At 38.3% G+C, this 21,996-nt stretch overlaps 1 protein-coding gene across 1 annotated transcript in view; it reads left to right on the forward strand.

Moving 5' to 3' along the window:
• Window positions 1-21,996, forward strand: part of ANKRD31 (ankyrin repeat domain 31) — a gene marked incomplete at both ends in the record, with an annotated part of 73,491 nt that overhangs the window by 40,926 nt on the left and 10,569 nt on the right. Inside the window, 9 exons of the mRNA XM_082013282.1 lie at window positions 782-973; window positions 1,820-1,962; window positions 5,181-5,344; window positions 5,821-5,899; window positions 6,678-6,759; window positions 8,999-9,095; window positions 12,269-13,319; window positions 15,544-15,684; window positions 18,603-18,699. Of these exons, the coding sequence (XP_081869408.1) occupies window positions 782-973; window positions 1,820-1,962; window positions 5,181-5,344; window positions 5,821-5,899; window positions 6,678-6,759; window positions 8,999-9,095; window positions 12,269-13,319; window positions 15,544-15,684; window positions 18,603-18,699 (2,046 nt within the window). The remainder of the gene's footprint in view (window positions 1-781; window positions 974-1,819; window positions 1,963-5,180; window positions 5,345-5,820; window positions 5,900-6,677; window positions 6,760-8,998; window positions 9,096-12,268; window positions 13,320-15,543; window positions 15,685-18,602; window positions 18,700-21,996) is intronic.

A 21,996-nucleotide genomic window follows, 5' to 3' on the forward strand; every position in this document is an offset into this window, starting at 1 on the left:
GGGTTGACCTTACTCTGTACGCAGAATCAGTACTTCTTAATCTGTTTTTTTCTTTGTATCTCTTACAATTTGATGTCTGTTACCTGAAGCCTCAGAATTAGGACCTGTCTGATGATCACATGATAAAAATTAAAGTGGATGTCATTTGCATTGTGAACCAATAAGAGAAGGAAAAAATCAGGTTTATTTACAACCATGAGTCCAATCCTGCACAGGTTTAATTAAAAGACAGTTCAGCTATGTCACTAGACATTAATCAAAGATTTGCAATCAGTCTACAGGCCTTTTTCATATCACAGCTATAAAAATACCTTATGTAGAAACTTCTTTCTTCCCAATCAAAAATCAAGATCGGAAAAGAGGTGATGGTCAAGTCTTGACATTTATATAGTTTCTTAAATACCTTTATGTGTGTACTTTACATATTTAGCAGGCATGCCTGGTAACTTGAAAGCAGTCCATGGAGAAATATAACATACTCCCTACGTCTATACAGTATAAAACTTCAACCTTGTTACCTTTTTTTCCTTGATCTCTAATACCCTGTACCCTCTTAAGTCAACTGTATATTCTTTTTATTCTTTTGCATAGGATCTATTTGTTATCTGAGCTGTTATGCAGTACCTTCTAACCTTCTGATGTAGTCAGTTAATGTTATTGAATAATTAAGACAGCAGTATTGCACACATTTACATTAATTAAAATGAGTTATGAAGCTTAATTCTTTGTTTATAATGAAACACTTTTTGTGGTTCCTAATGAACACTCAATATGTGTTTAGAATCCTCCCTATCTACCAGAAAAGAAGCTGTAGTTTTACATGGTACCTGTAATACAAGAGCTGGGAGAAGGAAAAAAAAGATAAATGCAAAAGGGGAAACTCAGCTGCATATTGCTGCTAAGAGAGGAGATTTGTCTTTGGTGAAAACTCTAATATCGTCTGGAATTTGTGTCAATGAACCGGACTATGCAGGTTTGAATATTACTCTCTTATGGGCTTGTTTTCTGATACAATTTTATATAATGTACAGTATATATGGTTTTATATAATTTGTATAATTTTAATATGATTGTGGGTTCTTGATTTATGACATAATTGTGAGGAGGAAAGGAAATAATTCAACAAATGCAAGCACAATCAGTGAATCCCTGGATTTTCTGTCTCAGCATGGAGCTAATGCAGCCTTTTTCTCAGCAGGGGCATTAATTGGATCTTGCTCCTCTGCTGAAGAGCACATTTTCAGAGATATGTACAGAAAGTGGACTTGAAAGTTTGGCGGGGGAGCTAATGCTTATGCACGTGAATATATACACATGTGAAGCACATTCACACAAATCTTAGTTCCTTAGGAAATGAGGACAAAAATCAGATTAGAAGATTATTTTTAATTTTTTCTACCTAAATGTATAAGTCTCAGAATGGATGGTATTCTATTCTGGATGCCTGGCAGACTTGATATTATAAGATGCCACCAGGATTAGAAATCAGACTATTTATATTATGCTTCTGAGTTTTTAGAGTCTTTCTACTCTATTGTTTTGTTTCTTTTGTAATATGTATTTAGTAGTGCAGTACAAAAGTAAACATTTTTTTTCAGGTTAATACTGGGTATATTTTTCTCTAAAGTAAACTGAATTACACAGGAAATAATTTACCTTGGCACTTCAAGATGATTGTTTGTATAAAATTTATCTTGAAGAGAGTAGTCTGTTGCTTACAGTACAGCAAATGCAGCAAAGTGTATAATCACTGATTAGTGATCTATATGGATGTTTCCAAATCAGGTGCATGCTCTGTGTGTCATCTTGCTTTTATTAGGTTGGACAGCAATTCATGAAGCTTCCAATGGGGGATTTTCTGAAGTGATCTTAGAATTACTGCAAGCCGGTGCTAATGTTAACAGCAGAAGCCTGAATGGTATTTTGCCAATACATGATGCTGTTTCTGGCAATTATTTGGAGGTACATTTTTCTTTTACAGTAGATTTTCTGAGCCTGATTTCCAGCAGAGGGTCAGCAAAGCAAAAGCCTGGTTTAAATAAGGAAGGTCAAGGTTACTAATACATTTTTAGTGTAGATTGGCATTTAGGAAATAAACCAATATTCTTTAAAGAGATCAAAATTAGAGAAAGAAATATTTTTCAATAGTGACAGTTGAAATTGTACAGTTAGTTGACTTCTTCAGTCCAGTGGACAAATCAGAAAAATTCAGTAGCTCCCTATGGTTCTCTCCCATGTATTGGGCTTTTTAAAAATAATACTGAAATTGAGCATTCTCAATTTGATCATCTGGTCCAGCCTCCCTGCTGTGGGCAGGCACATCTTTCACTAGACCAGGTTGCTCAAAGCCCCATTCAACCTGGAACACTTCCATGTATGGGGCATCCACAGCTTCTCTGGGCAACCTGTTCCAGTGTCTCACCACTATCATCATAAAAAATTTCTTTTTTGTAAAGGAAAAACCCTAGGCCTGCTGTTTAAAAATAAACTGTCTTTTTCATTAACTGGTCCCTTCCAGTCCGAACATTTCTATGTTTCTGAGATTCTACATTAAGTAAAATTAGGAGTGGCTGCACTGAAGTGAAAAAAGTATCACAATAACCAAAGAAATTATCAGATCTGAAATTTTAAAAGCACATTCAGTTATAATTTTTTCCTTTTACGAACTTTTCTGAACCCTAAATGTTTTCTTCATTCCTATTTAAAAATATTTCAATTTACTGTTAAGAAAATCCATCTCAATTTAAGTTTTATTCTATGAGTGTGGGGGAGATTGTGAAGTATTTTCAACAGGCAAAGGAAGAGACACATTTTTAAGAGCACTGAAGATTGCCTGCGTCAAACAGCAGTCACCTGCTAGTGGCCTCTTACCTGTGAGTGTTGTTTCTAAAGAGTCAACTGTCAAAAAATATTTCTGGGAACAGTTGCCATAAAGAGGTAACCCTACATGGGGGAGTTTTGCTGATGGTGTCTTGCAGCAGTAGTTTGGGTTGTCTTCCTCCTCCATTTCAGTGAGAACATGACAAAATTACATTAGCACAAGAACAAGAGAAAATCACTGCTATAAATAAACACTACATCTGATACATTTTTCCTACATTAAAAGCTGAGGATTTCAGTGGGCACTCAGAAAGCTCACTGAATTAAAAGTCCAGCATTTATGCAAGAGAAATCAATCAGAAAACAAGCAAGGAGGTGGGATCAGAAAGGCATGACTGCCAGCAGAGCAGCTCATGGATGATTTGATCTCTTCAAGGAAATCTCATCGTTCATTGTAGTGTATCTTGGTCATGGTACCTGCCCTGAGCAGTTCACCTGGGTCCTTTCTTGACTCATACCAACATACTTCCTTTGGAAGAATCATCTCATCCAGAATCTCTGTCGGAAGGCATTCAAAGATACAAAGCAATACACTGCATAAGTTTGCACAACGATGTTGTGTAGAGAAACCAGAGACAATATGTTAAAACATTGTTATAAAGAACAATTGGGTGGTCCCTTATATGCCTAATCTATACTGCAAGACTGTAGTGCCTTTAGGTAGGCTTGAGAGGAAAATTAAGCTGAGACCAACTTTCTCTCTCTACTCTTGCTTTCTCTCTCTACTCTTGGGTGACGGCCAGTTTATCAGCCCTAAATAATCCATAATCTACAGAGAAAAAAAAAAAAATCAGAATATGATGATTAGCTGAACTGTTGAGCATTTTGTAAATCTGTGCCCAGTCCATCCAGACCCCAAAATAAGGTCATGAATCTTGCGTGTAGACAGCTAGGCTGTGGCTCCATTACACTTTGAGGCCCTCTGTCCCAGATGCTGCAGTCCTACCTTAGTCCCTTGCCTGGACATGTGAGCTTACCTCTTCCCTTGCATTGTCATGAGCTCTTCAGTGATCATGGATAAAAATAGTTCAGGGAGGTCAACAGATGGAAAACTAATCCTGCAAAAGCAGGCTCTGTTTAGAACAGCCCCCCGCGCCCCATGTAAGAACTGTGCTAGTGTAAAGGAAGGAATGGGCCTGGGTCGCCCATCGTGGATGGTGTAGGATTAGGGCAACTCCAGCACAGATGGGCATAGGTAACTGTGGAACTGTGACCTAGTTCCCCAAATGTACAGTGGGACTTGCACTAAGCATGGGCTTGGGGTTTCCAATAAGCATGGTGAGAAAACTTAAGTCACATAAGGAGCTTTAAATACATGCTTAACTGATAGAATAAATGTACTGCTCAAGCTCAGCCAAATGTCTGCCTTTTATTTGAATGAACAAATAAATGTTGTTTTGGCCCAGTGAGTTCCAGGGTACGGAGCGTAAAAAGATGATGCCAGATTGGCTCAAACATACCGCTTCTATTTCTGTCAGAGCTGATATTTCATCACATCTATTCTTTCTGTGAGCAAAGATAAAATGATGGGGATGATTTCACAAGCCTGGTGCCAAATTATCAGCAGGGTTCTGGAAAATGCGTAAGCTGTTATTCAGTGGCGAAGAAGCTATTCTTGTGGGGGAAAACCAATGGAGAAGATTAAGAACATCTATAGGGTATACCTTTCTGATAATTTCTGATACTTAACAGCATTCTGAATGTAAGAAAGAAGAAGAAATGCTAAAGATGAGAACTCGTATGTATGAAAACTCTTTAACATCCAAACTCTGACCTCGTCAATGCTTTCATATGATCTGAATTTTGAGGGGTAGATGATTCCACTGACACCACTAATCTCATTTACACATTTTACAATTAAGCAGACTTGCAAGTGATTTAGAATTAGGAAAAAATCATCAATGCATGTAACTGAAAAATAAAACCACTATTAAATACCTGAAGAAAAAAAATCCACTTCTTTTCTGAATTTTGGTCTTAACACAATTGACCACTTCCTTTTTATTTAGATATATGAGGTTTTATAATTGCTTTCTATAACAGTACCATAAATATGGTAGGTTTACTGGCAAGCTGTAAATTATTTTTGTATTTTAATGTAAAAATTAGAAGTGTAAGATACTAGTCTGTGTTGATAATAGTAAATTAAACTTGTTTGTTTAACTTGAATTGCAACAGGTTTTAGAGTAACTTATTTGTACCTTTATTATTTGTGACTTATGATAGATACAACACATAAAGCTGTATTACAAGTTCACAACAAGAATAATCACAACACAAATAATAATAACATATAATAGGCAGTAAGGATTCTACTACAGCATGGAGCAAATCCCTGTGAGAGGGATTGTTCAGGGAAAAGTGCTTTGGATGAAGCTTGTGATGATGAAATGAAAGAACTGCTGAAGTCTTACAGTTCTATGGACTCTGTACTTCCTGTTGAAACTGTTGAAGTTACAGGTATGTTAGCTTCATAATGTAAATCAGGATTTCCCTGTAGTGTTAAATTAAAACTGTACATTAGAATGCTGCTGATTTGCAGAGCTGCATATTGCCTGGCACTGATACTTCTAACTCAATTTAAACTAATGAATTTTATTTATTTACTAACTTTCAGAAAATAGGATACATGAGGGTTTTTTTCCCCTGAGAAAATGTGCTATAAGGACATATTTGGCTCTTCAGATTTTTCTTATTATCCATATTTCCTTTCACAGGAACCTTGTGTTTTTCAACATGGTAGCTTTAAAGACTTATTTCCTTATGCTGCTTAATTTGATCTCATTTGCATATACAAGATACTTTTCTATGATGTGATCTGCCATTGCATTTTTGTAACCTATATTAGCTAATGTAACCTATGATGCTCCTGCAAATTATTTTAAAATTGTATTTATTTTTTCTTAATTGCAAAGAGAGGAAATACCCTTCTAGGTCCAGAAGAACAAAATATCATTGTTGCAGCTACTGTAAAAATGATGATGCAGCTTTGGAGCCACAACGTGAGAAATACAGTGTGGTAAGTATAGAATAGAGTTTTGTTAAACTGCTTTATAGTGTAGTACTGCATAGTGTCATTTACTGACCGAGTAACATAAAATAGAATTTAAATAATGAACACTTTAGAATGTATGTAAAAAACAGCGTCATGCAGAGGCTTACAGTATATAAGCTGTGGCTTACAGTATATAAGTGTGTATATTATCACTTCTTTCTGTTCATGATTCCTGTGCACTTAGACTTACTGTGCAAACCATAGTCAATACTTACATACATTTCTTATTGCCTGTATGAATAGGAAGATGATCAGGAATCCTAAGGCTTTTCATGACATTTCCAAAGTGGCTTTTTGAAAGAGTAATGGTTTTTCTTCATGGTAATGAAGGTATTTAGAAATTGTTTAATATTAATTTAAAACACCCAGGAAGATTTTTGCCAAAGTTGTATGTTAGGAGAGCACTTGTGGATATCTGTAGGCTATGTCTACATTGTCTAGGTGGTGCTGTCATAGTGAAAATCACTGTCTAATCCCTGCAGTGTGCTCAGAGGTGGGACTCTGAGCATGGACTAGTTTGAATGCCTGTGCAAAACCAGACTGTGACAGCCCCTTGCAGAGCATACCCTTGGCACTATTTACATCTATCCTACCAGTGCCCTCGTTGCCTTTACACAGTAATTCCCTGCCTGGAATGACTTGAGTCCATCAATACTTATCCTGGAGGCCATGCATCATGGCCTGTGTTTTATATGGTGCACTTGGCTCTACTCCTTGCTATGATTTCTGTGTTTGCTAACAGGAGTCTGTCATTGCCATACAAGATGCAGAAGAGAAGCAAAAAGAATTGTTGCTACTTGAATTGAGAACTTCCAAAGATGCAGGTAGACATAAATTCAAGTTGTTTCACTTTTTCTTTTTTTAATATCTTTGGTAATATAATTATTTTTGAAATAGTATTGCATGTAATATATTTGAGTATCTCCTCTGGAAAATACGGCTTCAGAGAATAAGATTTCAGTAACAGCTCTCAGCTAACTGCGCTTCCTGAAGTACTTCCTGTTTACATAGGAATTAATAGGATGACAAAAAAGGGAAGCATGCTGCCTGGAGGCATGTGTTTCAAGTCAACCTAATCATATAAAAAGGGGTCATTAGATAAGAATGCACACTGCTGGCAATGTTATTCAGTTACAAGTACATGAGATTCTTCGAGCCCCTCCATGATCAAGAACAGCTATGTCTTTGTGTAAAGTAATAGATGCAGCATTTTCATTCTAGTGTGGCTGGACTTTCAGGAGCCCAAAATAATTTATGAAGCAAAAAAGAGACATCTTTAAGGCAGACGCTGTGGATGATGGACAGTTTCAGAAATGCTGGTGCCCAGAGGTGTAATTGGTCTTTGGCTATCAATTCTCACTTGAGATTAATCTCAGGAGCCTACTAAGTGACACTGACTTCCTAGGAGATTGTGATGCTGGTGCTGTGTAGCAGTTTGAATCTATTGTGTCTGTGCCATGACAGTTCCAGTGGCAAAGCTTGCTGCAGGAATACCTTTGACCAAAGTCTCTCTCCTCAGCTGACCTTACCATCTAGGCAGGGCTGTTTACTCTGGAGCAGCTTATGCCCATGAAACAGTTTTGCTTCCTGACAGAAAGCAAGATGTTTTTTTTAAAATTTGTTTTCCTGAATATAGGATGGAGCTTTCAAATTATATTTAAAATGGTCAATTTATCCCTTTAAAAATAAATGTGAAATATGGAATGATGCAGATTTATAGCTTCCAACTCAAATTTATGGTGTATGAACTGTTAATTAAAATTGATATGTTTTCTTGAAAAATGCTTGACAAACAGGTAGGTGATAAAATAGGCAGAAGCCTATAGACAGAGATCAGTGCAATTTTGTAAATGAGAAAAATAAAATTATTAGACTTTTCCTGTTTAGGGCTAAGAGAGGAATTAACATGGTGATCTCTTACCACTACTGACAAAAGTGTTAATAATCTAGCACCTCTTAAACTAAATCATAGTTATTACTTGTGAAGAGGCACAAGACTGAACAAGAATGTAGAAGTACATTGACAAACTTATAATGTAGATAAAGTCCTCAAGGTCGTTGCATGCAATACAGCCTACTGTAATACTAAATTCAAATTCCCTGTTAAGCTGCCTTAATAAGAGCAATATTTTCATATTTTTCTATTTTAATAAATAAGTAAATACTGATGGATACCATGAAACGTATTTGGGGAAACAATTTTTAAACAATTTTTAATCCTGTAATTTCCCATTTTCTATGATTATGAAAAGCTCATATTTACTGTTTTAGAATTCCATGAATCAGATTACATGTTTAGCATATTATCCCTGTGGTATCCCTTGGTCATGACTTCTGAGCTCTTCCTTACATTATATGGCTAACAAATAGACCATATAAAAAAGATTTATCATTGCTTTTCTTATTTTACAAAAATATAGCTAAAAAAGGGGACACTGAATAATTTATTTTATTTTATTTTATTTTATTTTATTTTATTTTATTTTATTTTATTTTATAATATGGATTTGAAACTGTGTAAAACTCAGATATGTATATTTTTACTATTATATGTAACTTGGAACAGTCTAAGCTCATTAAACTATTTTATGATAATTCAGACATAAAAATTTTAGCCGCCTTGTTAAGATTGTGTAACTTCTGAGGGTAGCCTCACATATAATTGTTACGTTATGCAGCTCCTTGCAACACAAAGAACTTCAGAAGTTTCAGTGCTTATCATCCATAGGACAGTTCTTGAATCTATCCTGTTCTCTTAGTAATTTCAAGACATTGAAAATTGGAAATTGAAAATTTCAAGACACGACATTGCACTTCAAAATTTTACAGTAGTTGGGCTATTTCCTTTTAAGTTAAACTTGTATGTAATTTTTCCTATGAAGAATTACTCTACCTGTACTCTACTTGTAAAGAGCTATCTATATGCATGACAGTATAAGGTAGTGCTGTTACAATATTTTCATACTTAGGCTGTGTATTTACTATATTTAAAATGTTATTACTATAATTATTTTCTACTGCTTATTGCCATCGTCATTTTGATTTTATCAAAATATTGGACAGATATGTATATCCAAAGGCCATCTCAGATGCAAGATACTTTGAATGAAATGCTTGCAAAACAGAAAACAGAAAGGGATACACTTGCTAAAAAATGCAGGTAAGTAAGCAGAATACAAGGATTGTATTTATAGGAAGCTATTCTTTATATCAGTAGTGATAGAGATTGTTGGAAAGTTAGCATACAGTAGCGTGAAAGAAAAACTATGTGGTTTTCATTCTGATTTTGTGGAAGCACGATCCATATTGGCTTCAGTTACCTCCGGTTAAGAGTGTACATATAAGAACTTAGGGGTTTAGCTAACACATACTAATGGGTTACTCTGCACACAGTGAGCATTGAAATTAGATAGTGAACATACAAAAAGTGTGGAAAAATACCTAAACAGAAATTAGGAAGTGGAGGTACTGAGCAATTAGATTACTTTTGCAGTTTCATGGAGGAAAGCAGCAGCACCTCAGACACTACATTTAAGTAAGTGTCCCTGCCTACAGTTTTGTTTCTTTAGCACTCCTAGGCTGGGATTGTTCAACCAACAGCCCATAAGAGACATTTAGAGCAATGGCTTGAAGCATGCTTGCAGACGTTCTTTTTTGGGAGGACACTTCAAATGTGAGCTGGGAGTGCTCACCTCAGTGTGAGCATGGACTGTGTGAATTCTCAGCTTCCTGCGGCTAACTCTCACAAGGCCTCTTTTTACTTCCTTCTTAAGAGGGACTACCAGAATGCTGGTCATGCAGTGAGTGCTCAGCTAACAGTGTAGCATCATATTCAATGGATACTTCTAGGCCATCTGATGAGGATGTTTACATCAATGTTTGTGTGAGCAGTATTTGTTCGGTCATGTAAAAGCAACAGTGTACAGCTTTCAGGTAGTTCCACAGCAAACCATAAAGGGTGATTGAGCAAAAAGATTGAAACATTTCTGTCACAGACCATTTTGCCAGCTATAAAATGTAAGATACATAGATTACACAAGTAATAAAAAAAAATAGAGAGTTTTATGTGAAGAGATGTTAGAGTTCCAAATCATCCTTGTGAGCAAACTAGTGACTGAATTAAGAAATAAGAACTGTAAAATTAATATCTACACAAACGTATTTGCCTTCTAATATCGAGAGTGAAACTCTATTCCAGAGTGAAGTGATAAATATTTCTGGGTATTGCAGATACCCTGCAGCTAATGCAACAGCTATCCATCAACAGTAATGAGCTACATGCTGAATTACATTAAATTTCCTTTGTATTATTTATACATTGAACATTTTATTTTAAACTAATTAGCATATAAGCTTTTGCCACACAATATATAAATGTACAGAAGATCAGGAGGCATCATCTCATTTTCCATCTTTCTGTTGTTCAGTTAGTTGGTTCAGGGAGAGATGCTACTAATACTTTTCCATTTCTGTCTGTTCCTTTGAAGATATTAAGATGTATCTCTCACCTAAGAAAAATAAGCAAAAAAAAGCATTGAATGATTTTTGTTAGTGGCTGTAAGTTACTCTGCCTTTCATGTTATCTTTGCCTCTTCAGTTGCCCCTTCTTCTGTACCTGTATAGCAATAAAACAATAAAACTTCCCTGAAGAAACATTGCTAGAAAAGTGTGTGGAGCCTCACTGGCCTGTGTAGGAGTCCATAGTTGTCAAGGCCTACTCATATCAGTAATTGACTATATGCTGATACACTCATTGTATCTGTCCTGGTTTCAGACAGGATAGAATTAATTTTCTTCGTAGAAGTGAGTGTGAGACTATGTTTTGAATTTGGGATGAGAAAATCTTGATAAGATGCTGATGTTTTGAGTTGTTGCTAAGCAGTTGAGTACAGTCCAGCTTCTCATGCTGGCCTGCCAGCAAGAAGGCTGGGGGTGCATGGAAAGCTGTGAGAGGACACAGCTGGGACAGCTGACCCAGGCTGGCCAAATTGGTATTCCATACCATATGACATCATGCCCAGTATATAAAGCTGGGATGAAGAAGAAGGAAGGTGTGGAGGGATGTTCGGAGCTATGGCATCTGTCTTCCCAAGAAACCATTACATGTGATAGAGCCCTGCTTCCCTGGAGATGGCTGAACACCTGCCTGCTAATGGGAAGTAGTGAATGAATTTCTTGTTTTGCTTTGCTTGTGTGTGCAGCTTTTGCTTTACCTGTTAAACTGTCTTTATCTCAAACCACGAGTTTCCTCACTTTTACTCTTCCGCTTCTCTCCCCAGTCCCACCGTGGGGGAGTGAGCGAGCGGGTGTGGGGCTTAGTTGCCAGCTGGGGCTAAACCACGACAGTATCATGGATTCTAAACCTATGTGATAGCAAGCAATATCAGAGTACAGACACCAATACTGTCACACTGTTTTTGGCTTGTTCTGCACCAAATTAGTCTTGCTGCACCTCTGTCCTGACCTGCTCAACAGTCTCTCTTTTCCAAGACTGGGATGGTGTTACTTGCATGGCACCACTGCTTTGAGTAGAATTAAAAACAAAGTATGCTGCTATTCCTTTTCCCACACCTTGTGGTACTGCTCTGTTTTCCCAGCATGGTGCCAGAGTGGTAGTGCAATCACTTGCCTCATGAAGGGGAATTAGGAGAAAAGAATATTATGCTGGGCTGGTGGATCTTGTGCGAAAGAAGTGAGGAAAATAAGGAAAGTCCCTTCCAGCAGGAAGGAGGTAAAGTCCCCCAGGGAAGGAGTCTCACAGGGAGACCAGCTCAGCTAGGAAGCAGTGTCTGATGAAGGGGGAGATATTCCCAAACTAATATACAACATCCTAAACTTCTCTGTCTTCTTTTCTAACGGTCATATGGTATTATTATAGTTGTGGCTTCACAAAATGATTTGTTGTGTACACCATAAAAAATTTCTTATACTATCATCCTTCAGTAGCTCATCCTGAAGTCATTTTAAAAGGCTCCAAATTAAAGCCACAAAGGCATTGAATTCAATGAACTATTGTGATTTATGGTGATAAAAGTGCAGCCAGTGATAATACAGAGCCAGTTTCAATTCTATTAATTAAGGGTGGTATAGGAGGACAAGGCTATGACTGTTTGCATCCTACTTCTAGACATGATTCTGCAGTTAGTTGTACATAAGCCTGTGATTTGAACTATAAACTTTATACGTGATAAAAAGATTGTTCAAACTTTAGGTGTTGACAGAGTCCTTTTAAACATATTCCTGTTCTTAGTGGGTTATGTCTATTAAACTGGTTTTATTTTGTGTTTACAGTAACTCTGGTGTCCTTATTATTACTTTTTTTATTTTCTATAGGGCTTCAGTGGAACCTGTTAGAAAAGGAGCTCTGAGGAACCAATTGGTTAACCTTGCTTCTAGGCAGAAGAATCTGTTGACTCTTGCCCAAAACCAGGAAGAATTAGTCCAGAAAATAAAAAATTACAGAAAAACAAAGCAAGCGTTCAGTGCATCATGTTCAGAGAAGCAAATCTCAAACTTAGTTCTTTCTACTGGAAATGATAAAAGACAAAGTTTAACTGCTGATGAAATCATGTGTCCTGATGCAGTTACATTTAGTATGGGGCTTGGTGCCAGCATGCCTAATGGAAACAGAGTAGAAGCACATCTCTCTTTAGAAAATAGATTTTCAGCTCAGGAATGCAGCCAACATCCACACATCTGCTTGGATGAGACAGGAGCAGATAAAGAAGCAACTAGAAGCAAAGAGGCTTCTGATCATGCTTTGGCATCCAAAAACAGGGTAAGAGAATATCCCTTCGACAACATGGCAAAGCTGACAAATGCTGTAGAAGTAGTGACATTGCCTTCAGGACCTACTGTTTCCACTGCTAAAGTAAAGTGCTCACAGCAAAGAGACATTGATTGTGTAGCAATTGCAGAACAAGGAAACAAGTCTTTAAATCCCACTTCAGGGACCAATGCATTAAATATTGTGGAACCCCGAAGCACTGTTGTCAATAACAATGTCTGTCAGCCAGGCAGTGACTACCAGCAGATTCTTACAGATGATGTACACAGATACGTAAATAAGAAAGAAGCTTTCCAGCAGCAGCAGAAAGTAATTTTGTCAACCTCTACAAAGAACTTCCCTAATACTCTGCAGCAAATGATCTTTCAGAGTAGTGAGAATTCATTTAATGCCAACTCCATGCTTACAAATCCTATCTCAAATACAGATTATCCCATAAACCTCGGTGATAAATCTTCCCAGAGCAATAGTAATCAGGAATGTGAACAAAACCAAGTGAGGTATGGAAGAAAATGTAGGAAAAAGCTTCAGTTGATAGATCTACTTGAATTGGGAAGAATTGAGCCAGGAGAAAATGTTTTAGAATTCAAACTGCAGGTAATTGTTGAGATACAATAATGTTAATATTAGCATATAATGAAAAAACCCCTCACACTCAAATGGGGAAACAGCAGTTCTCATGGTTTAGTCTGCATCTTCAGCACTTAGTATTGAAAATGTGTATTCATTGGTTACAGATAATCTTTTATGAATTTTATAGGAAAATGCTATGGATGATGTCTTCTGCCAGCCCATAATTTTAACAGACACTATTGCATATATAAAATTTGTGTTTAACTTCGTATTACCAGTTTTTTAACATTTGCTGTTGCTAGAGTCAGCAGGATCGTTGGTTGGTCTACATTGTGTAATACCTAATTTTCATATTGGGAGGAGGGGGAACATTAAGATTTTTATGACTTAATGTGATTTTTGTAAGCAACTGTCAAGTCCCTCAGATAAAGAAATGTTACATCAAGGATTTCATGGTACTGTGATAAACATGAACATATACAAAATTACTTGCTTACATGCCAGCTGGTTCTATAGTTTACAGTCTGGCATGAACCATATTTGTAAAAAAAAACCCCCTCAAAATGCCCCCCAAAACAACCCCTTTTTTTAATACAAAAACATGCCCCTCTAATTTCAAATACAGAGCAGATTTGCAAGGCAGCTGCTAGGGCGCTGCATGTGGTATTGAGCAAATGATGGAATTATTGACTGAATACCCAGCTGTGAGCTAGTTAATTTCCAGGGCAACATATTGATTAAAACACAAAAGGTTCTTTTCAGACAGCTCACCAGGTGTGGTTAATGTAAAAAAGACTCATTTTTCTGCACCTATAATCTGCTTGGGAATGGTTTTCTGTTGAATGTGGCTATTTTGTGTGGTCTTGCGTTCTGTAACGTAAGGCAATGTGAGTAAGTCACAAGTGTCTACGTCGGGCCATGTCATAGGTATATACATATGCTTCTTTTCTTTAAAGGACCTCTGTAATATTCCTCAGAACTTCAAGATGACTAAATGGAAGGGTGAATGATTTGTTATGCTTACTGTCATTTATCAAGGCTGTTATCTGTGATACCAGCTTGATGCATGTGGATCTTAAGGAATTATAACCCTGTATTGAAATGTTGATGTTTCGTGTGTAGAGAAGTCAGTGATTTTTACTAGAAGACCATACTAGAGAGACTGAAGTTTAGAAGGGAGTGTCTACTGCGTTGCAAAGAGGAGACGATCAGTAAAGTTTCCTTCTTTATCATTATAGGGATGTACTTAATAACAACATACAACTAGTACAGAATCCTTACTTAAAGTTAGCTGTGGGTAGGCAGAATGCAGTTTTTGAACGCTGTAGACCTAAGCTATGAAACTGTGAACTGGATTGAGTGTTCATCAAAATATTTGGGTTAAACATCTTAATTTAGATTCTTATAGACACTTCAAGACAGTGGATACGGTAGGAAGATATTCAATATTTGCTGATGAATCATTTTCTTATTCTGATTGTTTAACCTCATGCATGCTAAGCAACTTTACTAAGTTCTAACATAGTTTACCAACAGCTAATTTTTGCATTATTTAGCTATGTTAGCTAACTGAGACCAGTATAACAAAACCATAATTTACTGAACTGTAAACAACTATAAACTGTGCTTGTGGAGGTGCATATATGTTTGCAAACTGGACTATATTAGCATTATCAAAGAGGCAGTGACAATAATTTGGATTATACTTAATTTTGTATAAGATAAGACTGCCATATTCCTCCTAAAACATGTAAGGTATATACATTGATGTAAGTGAAGTTTTTATGCAAATATGTTTCATCTTTGAGTCATTGCTGGAATTTCACTGTGACATGCATTTGTTCCACACATGTAAGACAGATTGCATTTGAGTTAACCATTTCTTGGTGCACAGACTTACCTCTTGTGAGTTCCCCAGTTTACTGCTGCAAATTAATTTATTCACAGCTTTGTTATATCTAAGAAGAACTATAATGCAAATACAGTTCTGGTAAACACACATAGGGAGATTTGTCCTCTGACAGTGGTGTCTGTGTGGCCAAAATATCTTGTTCTGGTGGAATAAATCCTCTTATTTTACATACCACAATTTATGATAGTGGCATTAAATTTAACTTTTTTTCAGAGAAAAACAGGATTAGCTGCAACTTTTTGGCTATATTGTTCTTCAGCACTTTTTCATGTTTTAAGGATGTTAATTCAGATTTGTTAATGATTTGAAAATTATTTTTTAATTTATCTTTTTAAGGAATTTAGTTATAAAGCCACGCTTTTAAACAATGGCAAGATCAGAACCAATAAGAGACAAATACTGCAGAATCCAGTTCAGTGGATTAAAGACCTACTGGGGAGTGATATTGCTGTGACATGGAAGTATGCATGGAATAAGGTAGGCCTGATTTTACTCCCAAAAATAGCAATAACAAATTTCACAAGTCTGGATGTCCTTACTGTTCTTAAAGCAAAAGAGGGTACAAGCCTAAATTTTAAAAAGTCTTCTTACTATTAATGAATAAGCAGCAAAGAAAGAACTACATAGCTGTAGCTGTACAGTGATGAATTAGTCACAAGTGTTGAGAGGATGTGGAATGCCCACACTGTAAGCTATCAGTGCTTTGAAAGAGTAGTTTTAAAGATGATTAAGAGACTGACAGAAAAAGCTGAAAGGTAGTTAGAATAAAAAGGAGCAAGCTTATTGAAATGTCAGGGTGTCAAGAACAAATGTTGCAAAAATACTGTCAAGAGTTTAGAGGGCTTTGCAGATGGGTTGTATTATGCTTTTTTTCATTTAAAATTCAATTTAGCAGAATTTCTGCTTGATCTTGACAGACACAGATTAGGCTGTTAAGTGCATAAACTCAGTTTTGTAAGAAAAGTGAAATTTTTACACCTATCAGAGAGAACACTAACTTCCTGACGCAGCTCGTGAGTGAGCCCACCAGGGGAGGTGCCTTACTGGACCTGCTGTTTACAAACAGAGAAGGACTGGTGAGAGGTGTGGTGGTCAGAGGCTGTCTTGGGCTTAGCGACCACAACATGATAGAATTCTCGGTTGTGAGGGAAGTAAGGACAGGGGTCAGCAAAACTGCTATCATGGACTTCCGGAGGGCAGACTTTGGCATGTTCAGGTCACTGGTTGAGAGAGTCCCTTGGGAGACAGTCCTGAAGGACAAAGGGGTCCAGGAAGGCTGGACAGTCTTCAAGAAGGAAATCTTAAAGGCGCGGGAGCAGGCGGTCCCCATGTGCCGTAAGAAGAGCTGGCGGGGAAGGCAACTGGCCTGGCTGAACAGGGAGATTTTGCTGGGACTCGGGGAAAAGAGGAGAGTTTATCATCTCTGGAAGAAGGGGCAGGCAACTCACGAAGAGTACAAGGATCTCGTTAGGTCAAGCAGGGACAAAATTAGAAAGGCAAAAGCCCAGCTAGAGCTCAGTCTGGCCACAGTCATAAAGGATAATAAAAAACGTTTTTACAAATATATTAACAACAAAAAGAGAGGCAAGGAGAATCTCCATCCCCTACTGGATATGGCGGGGAACGTTGTCTCCAAGGACGAGGACAAGGCTGAAGTACTTAATGCCTTCTTTGCCTCAGTCTTCAATAGCCAGTCCAGGTATCCACAGGGTATTCAGCCCCCTGAGCTGGAAGATGGGGATGGAGAGCACAATGTACTCCTCATAATCCAGGAGGAAGCAGTCAAGGACATGCTAAACCACCTGGACACCCACAAGTCTATGGGGCCTGATGGGATCCACCCGAGAGTACTGAGAGAGCTGGCGGAGGAGCTTGCCAAACCACTCTCCATCATTTATCAGCAGTCCTGGTTAACGGGGGAGGTCCCAGAAGACTGGAGGCTTGCCAACGTGACGCCCGTCTACAAGAAAGGCCGTAAGGAGGATCCTGGGAACTACAGGCCTGTCAGCCTGACCTCTGTACCGGGGAAGATTATGGAGCGGTTGGTCTTGAGAGTGCTCACAGGGCACCTGCAGGACAACCAAGGGATCAGGCCCAGCCAGCATGGGTTCATGAAAGGCAGGTCCTGCTTGACCAACCTGATCTCCTTCTATGACCAGGTGACCCGCCTAGTGGATGAGGGGAAGACTGTGGACGTTGTCTACCTGGACTTTAGTGAAGCCTTTGACAGCGTCTCCCACAGCATTCTCCTGGAGAAACTGGCAGCTCGTGGCTTAGACAGGTTTACTCTTCACTGGGTGAGGAACTGGCTGGATGGCCGAGCCCAGAGAGTTGTAGTGAACGGCGTTAAATCTGGCTGGCAGCCGGTCACAAGTGGTGTTCCCCAGGGCTCGGTTCTGGGGCTGGTCTTGTTCAATATCTTTATTGATGATCTGCATGAGGGAATCGAGTGCTCCCTCAGTAAGGTTGCAGATGACACCAAGTTGGGTGGGAGTGTTGATCTGCTAGAGGGTGGGAGGGCTCTGCAGAGGGATCTGGACAGGCTGGATCGATGGGCAGAGGCCAACTGTATGAGGTTTAATAAGGCCAAGTGCAGGGTCCTGCACTTTGGCCACAACAACCCCATGCAATGCTACAGGCTTGGGGAGGAGTGGCTGGAGAGCAGCCCGGCGGAAAGGGACCTGGGGGTGCTGGTTGACAGCCGGCTGAACATGAGCCGGCAGTGTGCCCCAGCTGGCCAAGAAGGCCAACAGCGTCCTGGCCTGTATCAGGAATAGTGTGGCCAGCAGGAGTAGGGAAGTGATTGTGCCCCTGTACTCGGCACTGATGAGGCCGCACCTTGAATCCTGTGTTCAGTTTTGGGTCTCTCACTACAAGAAGGATGTTGAGGTGCTGGAGCGTGTCCAGAGAAGGGCAACGAAGCTGGTGAGGGGTCTGGAGCACAAGTCTTATGCGGAGCAGCTGAGGGAACTGGGGTTGTTTAGTCTGAAGAAGAGGAGGCTGAGAGGAGACCTTATCGCTCTCTACAACTACCTGAAAGGGGGTTGTGGCGACGAGGGTGTTGGTCTCTTCTCCCAAGTAACTAGTGATAGGACAAGAGGAAATGGCCTCAAGTTGCGCCAGGGGAGGTTTAGATTGGATATTAGGAAAAATTTCTTCACTGAGAGGGTTGTCAGGCATTGGAACAGGCTGCCCAGGGAGGTGGTGGAGTTGCCATCTCTGGAAGTGTTCAAAAAACGTGTGGATGTGGTGCTTCAGGACATGGTTTAGGGGACATGGTGGCGCTGGATTAATGGTTGGACTTGATGATCTTGAAGGTCCTTTCCAACCTAGTGATTCTGTGACTCTGTGACTCTGTAAAATGACCAGTTACCCATTTAGATTTGTTTGTACAGGTTACATATCTTGGGACAGAGTTGTCAAAATTTCTTGTTGAAGAAGTGTCAGTTTCTAGTGACCAGGAATTACCATCACAAGAAAGAGAGCCTTTGGGTATGTACTACTTAAAATCTATATTCACCATGACTGAAAGCAGCAGAAAGTGATTTCTTAAAAGATTAAATTCCAAAATTCCTCTGTTACTTTCTGATATTCTTCTGGGCTATATGTTTATCACAGATCTTGGGCTTGAAAAATAATGCCAGAACTTATACATGATCTCTAAAGTATGTTTCTTCTTTCACAGATTGGTTGTGTGAAGAGAATAATTACTAATGACTTGGTTGCTACGTAAAAAATATTTATGTACCATTTTACATTAAAAATATTTAATATATAAAGTGAATATTTTAATAAGCTGATTTTAATACTTTTTTATTCTGTTGAAAACTCAGATACACTAGCATAAATTTTAATCACATGTGCCTCTTAAAATCAGATTAAATAATCTGTGTTGATGGAAATCCCAGTATGCCCAAGCAACAATAATAACTAGGGGGATATTTTATTCTGTAAAAATAAACAGTCATATGAAACAGAGTGCATTGATATGACAAAATGACACCAAATGATTTTTTTCAGAACTGCCCAGCAGACTTAAGAACTTCATCCTAATTTTGATAAGTGATGTGTTCCCAGGGAAACCCAAGTCCCTTTGACTGCCAGTTGCACTTGGAGTCCAAAAAGCTTTTGGGCTCTTGTGAGTGGTTCTGTTAATTTGATGAGACACTGCACCTCACATGAACTGGGATACCAGGCCTGGTCTGTTCTTAACATACTAAAAGTGAATTAAAAGATAATAATTTAAAATAATGAATTTTCTATTCAGACTGCCATGTTCCACTGGTATGTGCTTCAGACTAAGAGCATCCATATGATGAGTTTACACTGCCCTGCTTTTAGTAAGTTAAGTTTGTACCAGGTGTAAATGACTTAAAAATGGATTTAGTGTCCTAACTTTTTAATAGGCTTTTGAATATTTCACTAGTTCATGTAAATTATTCATCTCATGGAAAATTTATGATAAACATTGTAACTTCTAAAACAGAGAAATGCATTTATTCAAAAAATACTTTTGACAAGCAGAAATCATCCTGAAGATCAGTAAGTGTTTTTTTCCCCCTGTTTTTTCACAAATAGCCCAGGGTAATCTGGGAAAGAGTATTTAAGGAATTTTTTTTTTTTTTGTCACATGTAAGATCACAGTAATGCCTAACCATTAGCCCTAGGTGAGAAATTGAGGGAGGGAAAGCCAAAGTGTTCTCAGTTTCAGTTCTGTTTCAGATATTATATGGTCAGATATATAGTAGGAAATTAAACAGTGCCTTGAATCATTCCAGAAGAGTATTAACCTGCACTGTAGTATTGTGAGAACAGGTGCAGACGTTGGGCAGCTCCCGAATGGTTTCCAGGCCCAGTTCAGGAGTTAGCTTGTTCCAAGGCCTGTTCCCAGTGGGCACTTTTCCTGCAGCCAGACTGCTCGAAAGCACAGGAAAGTTTGCTGGTGTGGATGCAAACTATTCTGTGCCACTTGCCTGGGGACATTCCCAAGCACTCTTTTATCTTCCTAATATACTTATAGCTTGTGTGTATTTTATAGTAGAACTTTATCCTGCTTTTGTAAAGAATCAGTCTTCTTCTTTTCTTTCTGTATTAATGAATTGCTTTTTTTTCTGTGCATCCCGGAGCATCGTTAAAAAAGAAGACTGGGGCCTGATAATTTGAGCACTTTTGGAAAAGAATGCTATTATTTTAAATACCCCTCCCCACACTCCTTTCAGCTTCCCATATTTTAGCTTAGTGTTCATTGAGTTACTGTATGAAGAGGATGGGGAAGTGGGAAGAGAATGATAAAGGCAGTGGCTGTATCTAGCTGTCTTTTAACAGAAAGAAGCAGCTACCACTGAACTTTGTATAGAGCCCAATTTAGGAAGCATGTCCGAAGAACCTCTACCAAATCAAGGTCCCTAGGCCAGTCAGGTGAAGGAGTTGCTGTTCTGTGGCTGGCAGCGTAAGAAATGTCCCAGCTTTTCAGTTTGGTTGAGCAGGTTTGTATAGCAGCAACAATTTAGGTATCTGAAGAATGTTAATGCAAAAAACTTGAAGAGTGCATGAAATAAAGCAGTCTCAGATCAATGCAGGTATTTAACAGAAGCTTTAAAGATTGCAGTTTTGGAATTAATTATCTAACTCCTAACTAAATGTCATTTTAGGTCCCTTCTTTGAGTGAGCCTTTAGTCTCTTCTAGGAACATGCTAACAGAAAGCAGGAGTTACTGTATTCAAGTCTGAGTGAGAGCTAAATGTTAAGAAATTAAACAATAATTTAGACTATCTATATGTAGGAAAACAGAAGAAACAGTGATTAGATGGCTTGGAATTTATTCCTCTGCTTTCTGATACATGTAATGATGACATAATGTTTACTAAAAATGACCAAGAATAACAAGGATTCAGAAGCAGATGTCAGCTGAAGAGCAGATGTCAGCTGCAGAGCAGATGTTAGTGTTAGATATTTCACATTGAAATTCCAGCAAAGTGGCTTAAAATAAAAGCATATCCAGTTGTTACAGTAAGTATGATATGTACATTCATTTTGCAGATTTGCTATTTCAGGAAGATGGTCTTTGGAAAATGGCATAACTGGTGCAATTCTTGTGCTCTGGCAAGCCCTTACTGCCTTTAATAACCGTTAACCACCTGTGAAGATTAGAACAACTCTTGCTCACCTTTAATTATGAAAGACCCCGAAGTTGTGTGGAATAAAAAGCATTTTCAAGGGAATCCAGATGATTTCTTAGTGGCTGAGCCATGGGAGCTGTTTCAGAAGGTTTATGTTAGTGTTACTTCAGGTATCTAGCATAAAATAAGCAGCTGAGCTCAAGAAGGTTGCATGAAAGCAAATGAGAACAGTTTTGCTGTGATCATATGTGATATCGTATGTTTCTGTTTTCTTTGAGACAAGAAGTGAAACACATATTATTTAGTAGGCTACTTTTCAACTTAGATTTGTGTGGCATCTAATATAATTTTTCCAAGGAAGACATATATGTTCAATAAAGAGAATGCCATAATCATCTTACAGCAGCTATGGCTAGGCTGCTCAAGGAGCAGAGGGAAGTTTGCCTTTACATGTGTTTGGTGGTGTAAGGCTGAGTGAAAATTTCAGCATTTACCTTTAAGAAAAATAAAAGGTGTAACTGTTCAGTGCATTAAACCATTAAACCACCAGCATTAAACAATACTGTTTGTTCTTAAAACAACATTGTCTTGATCGTTTTATGCTCTCAGGAAAGGATTTTTTCGTGAGAGACCCCAGCAACCACAATCAGCACCATCAGAGTCCTGGTAC

This window comes from Phaethon aethereus, assembly GCF_964289735.1.
Source record: "Phaethon aethereus genome assembly, chromosome: Z".
NCBI classification, from domain to species: Eukaryota; Metazoa; Chordata; class Aves; order Phaethontiformes; family Phaethontidae; genus Phaethon; species Phaethon aethereus.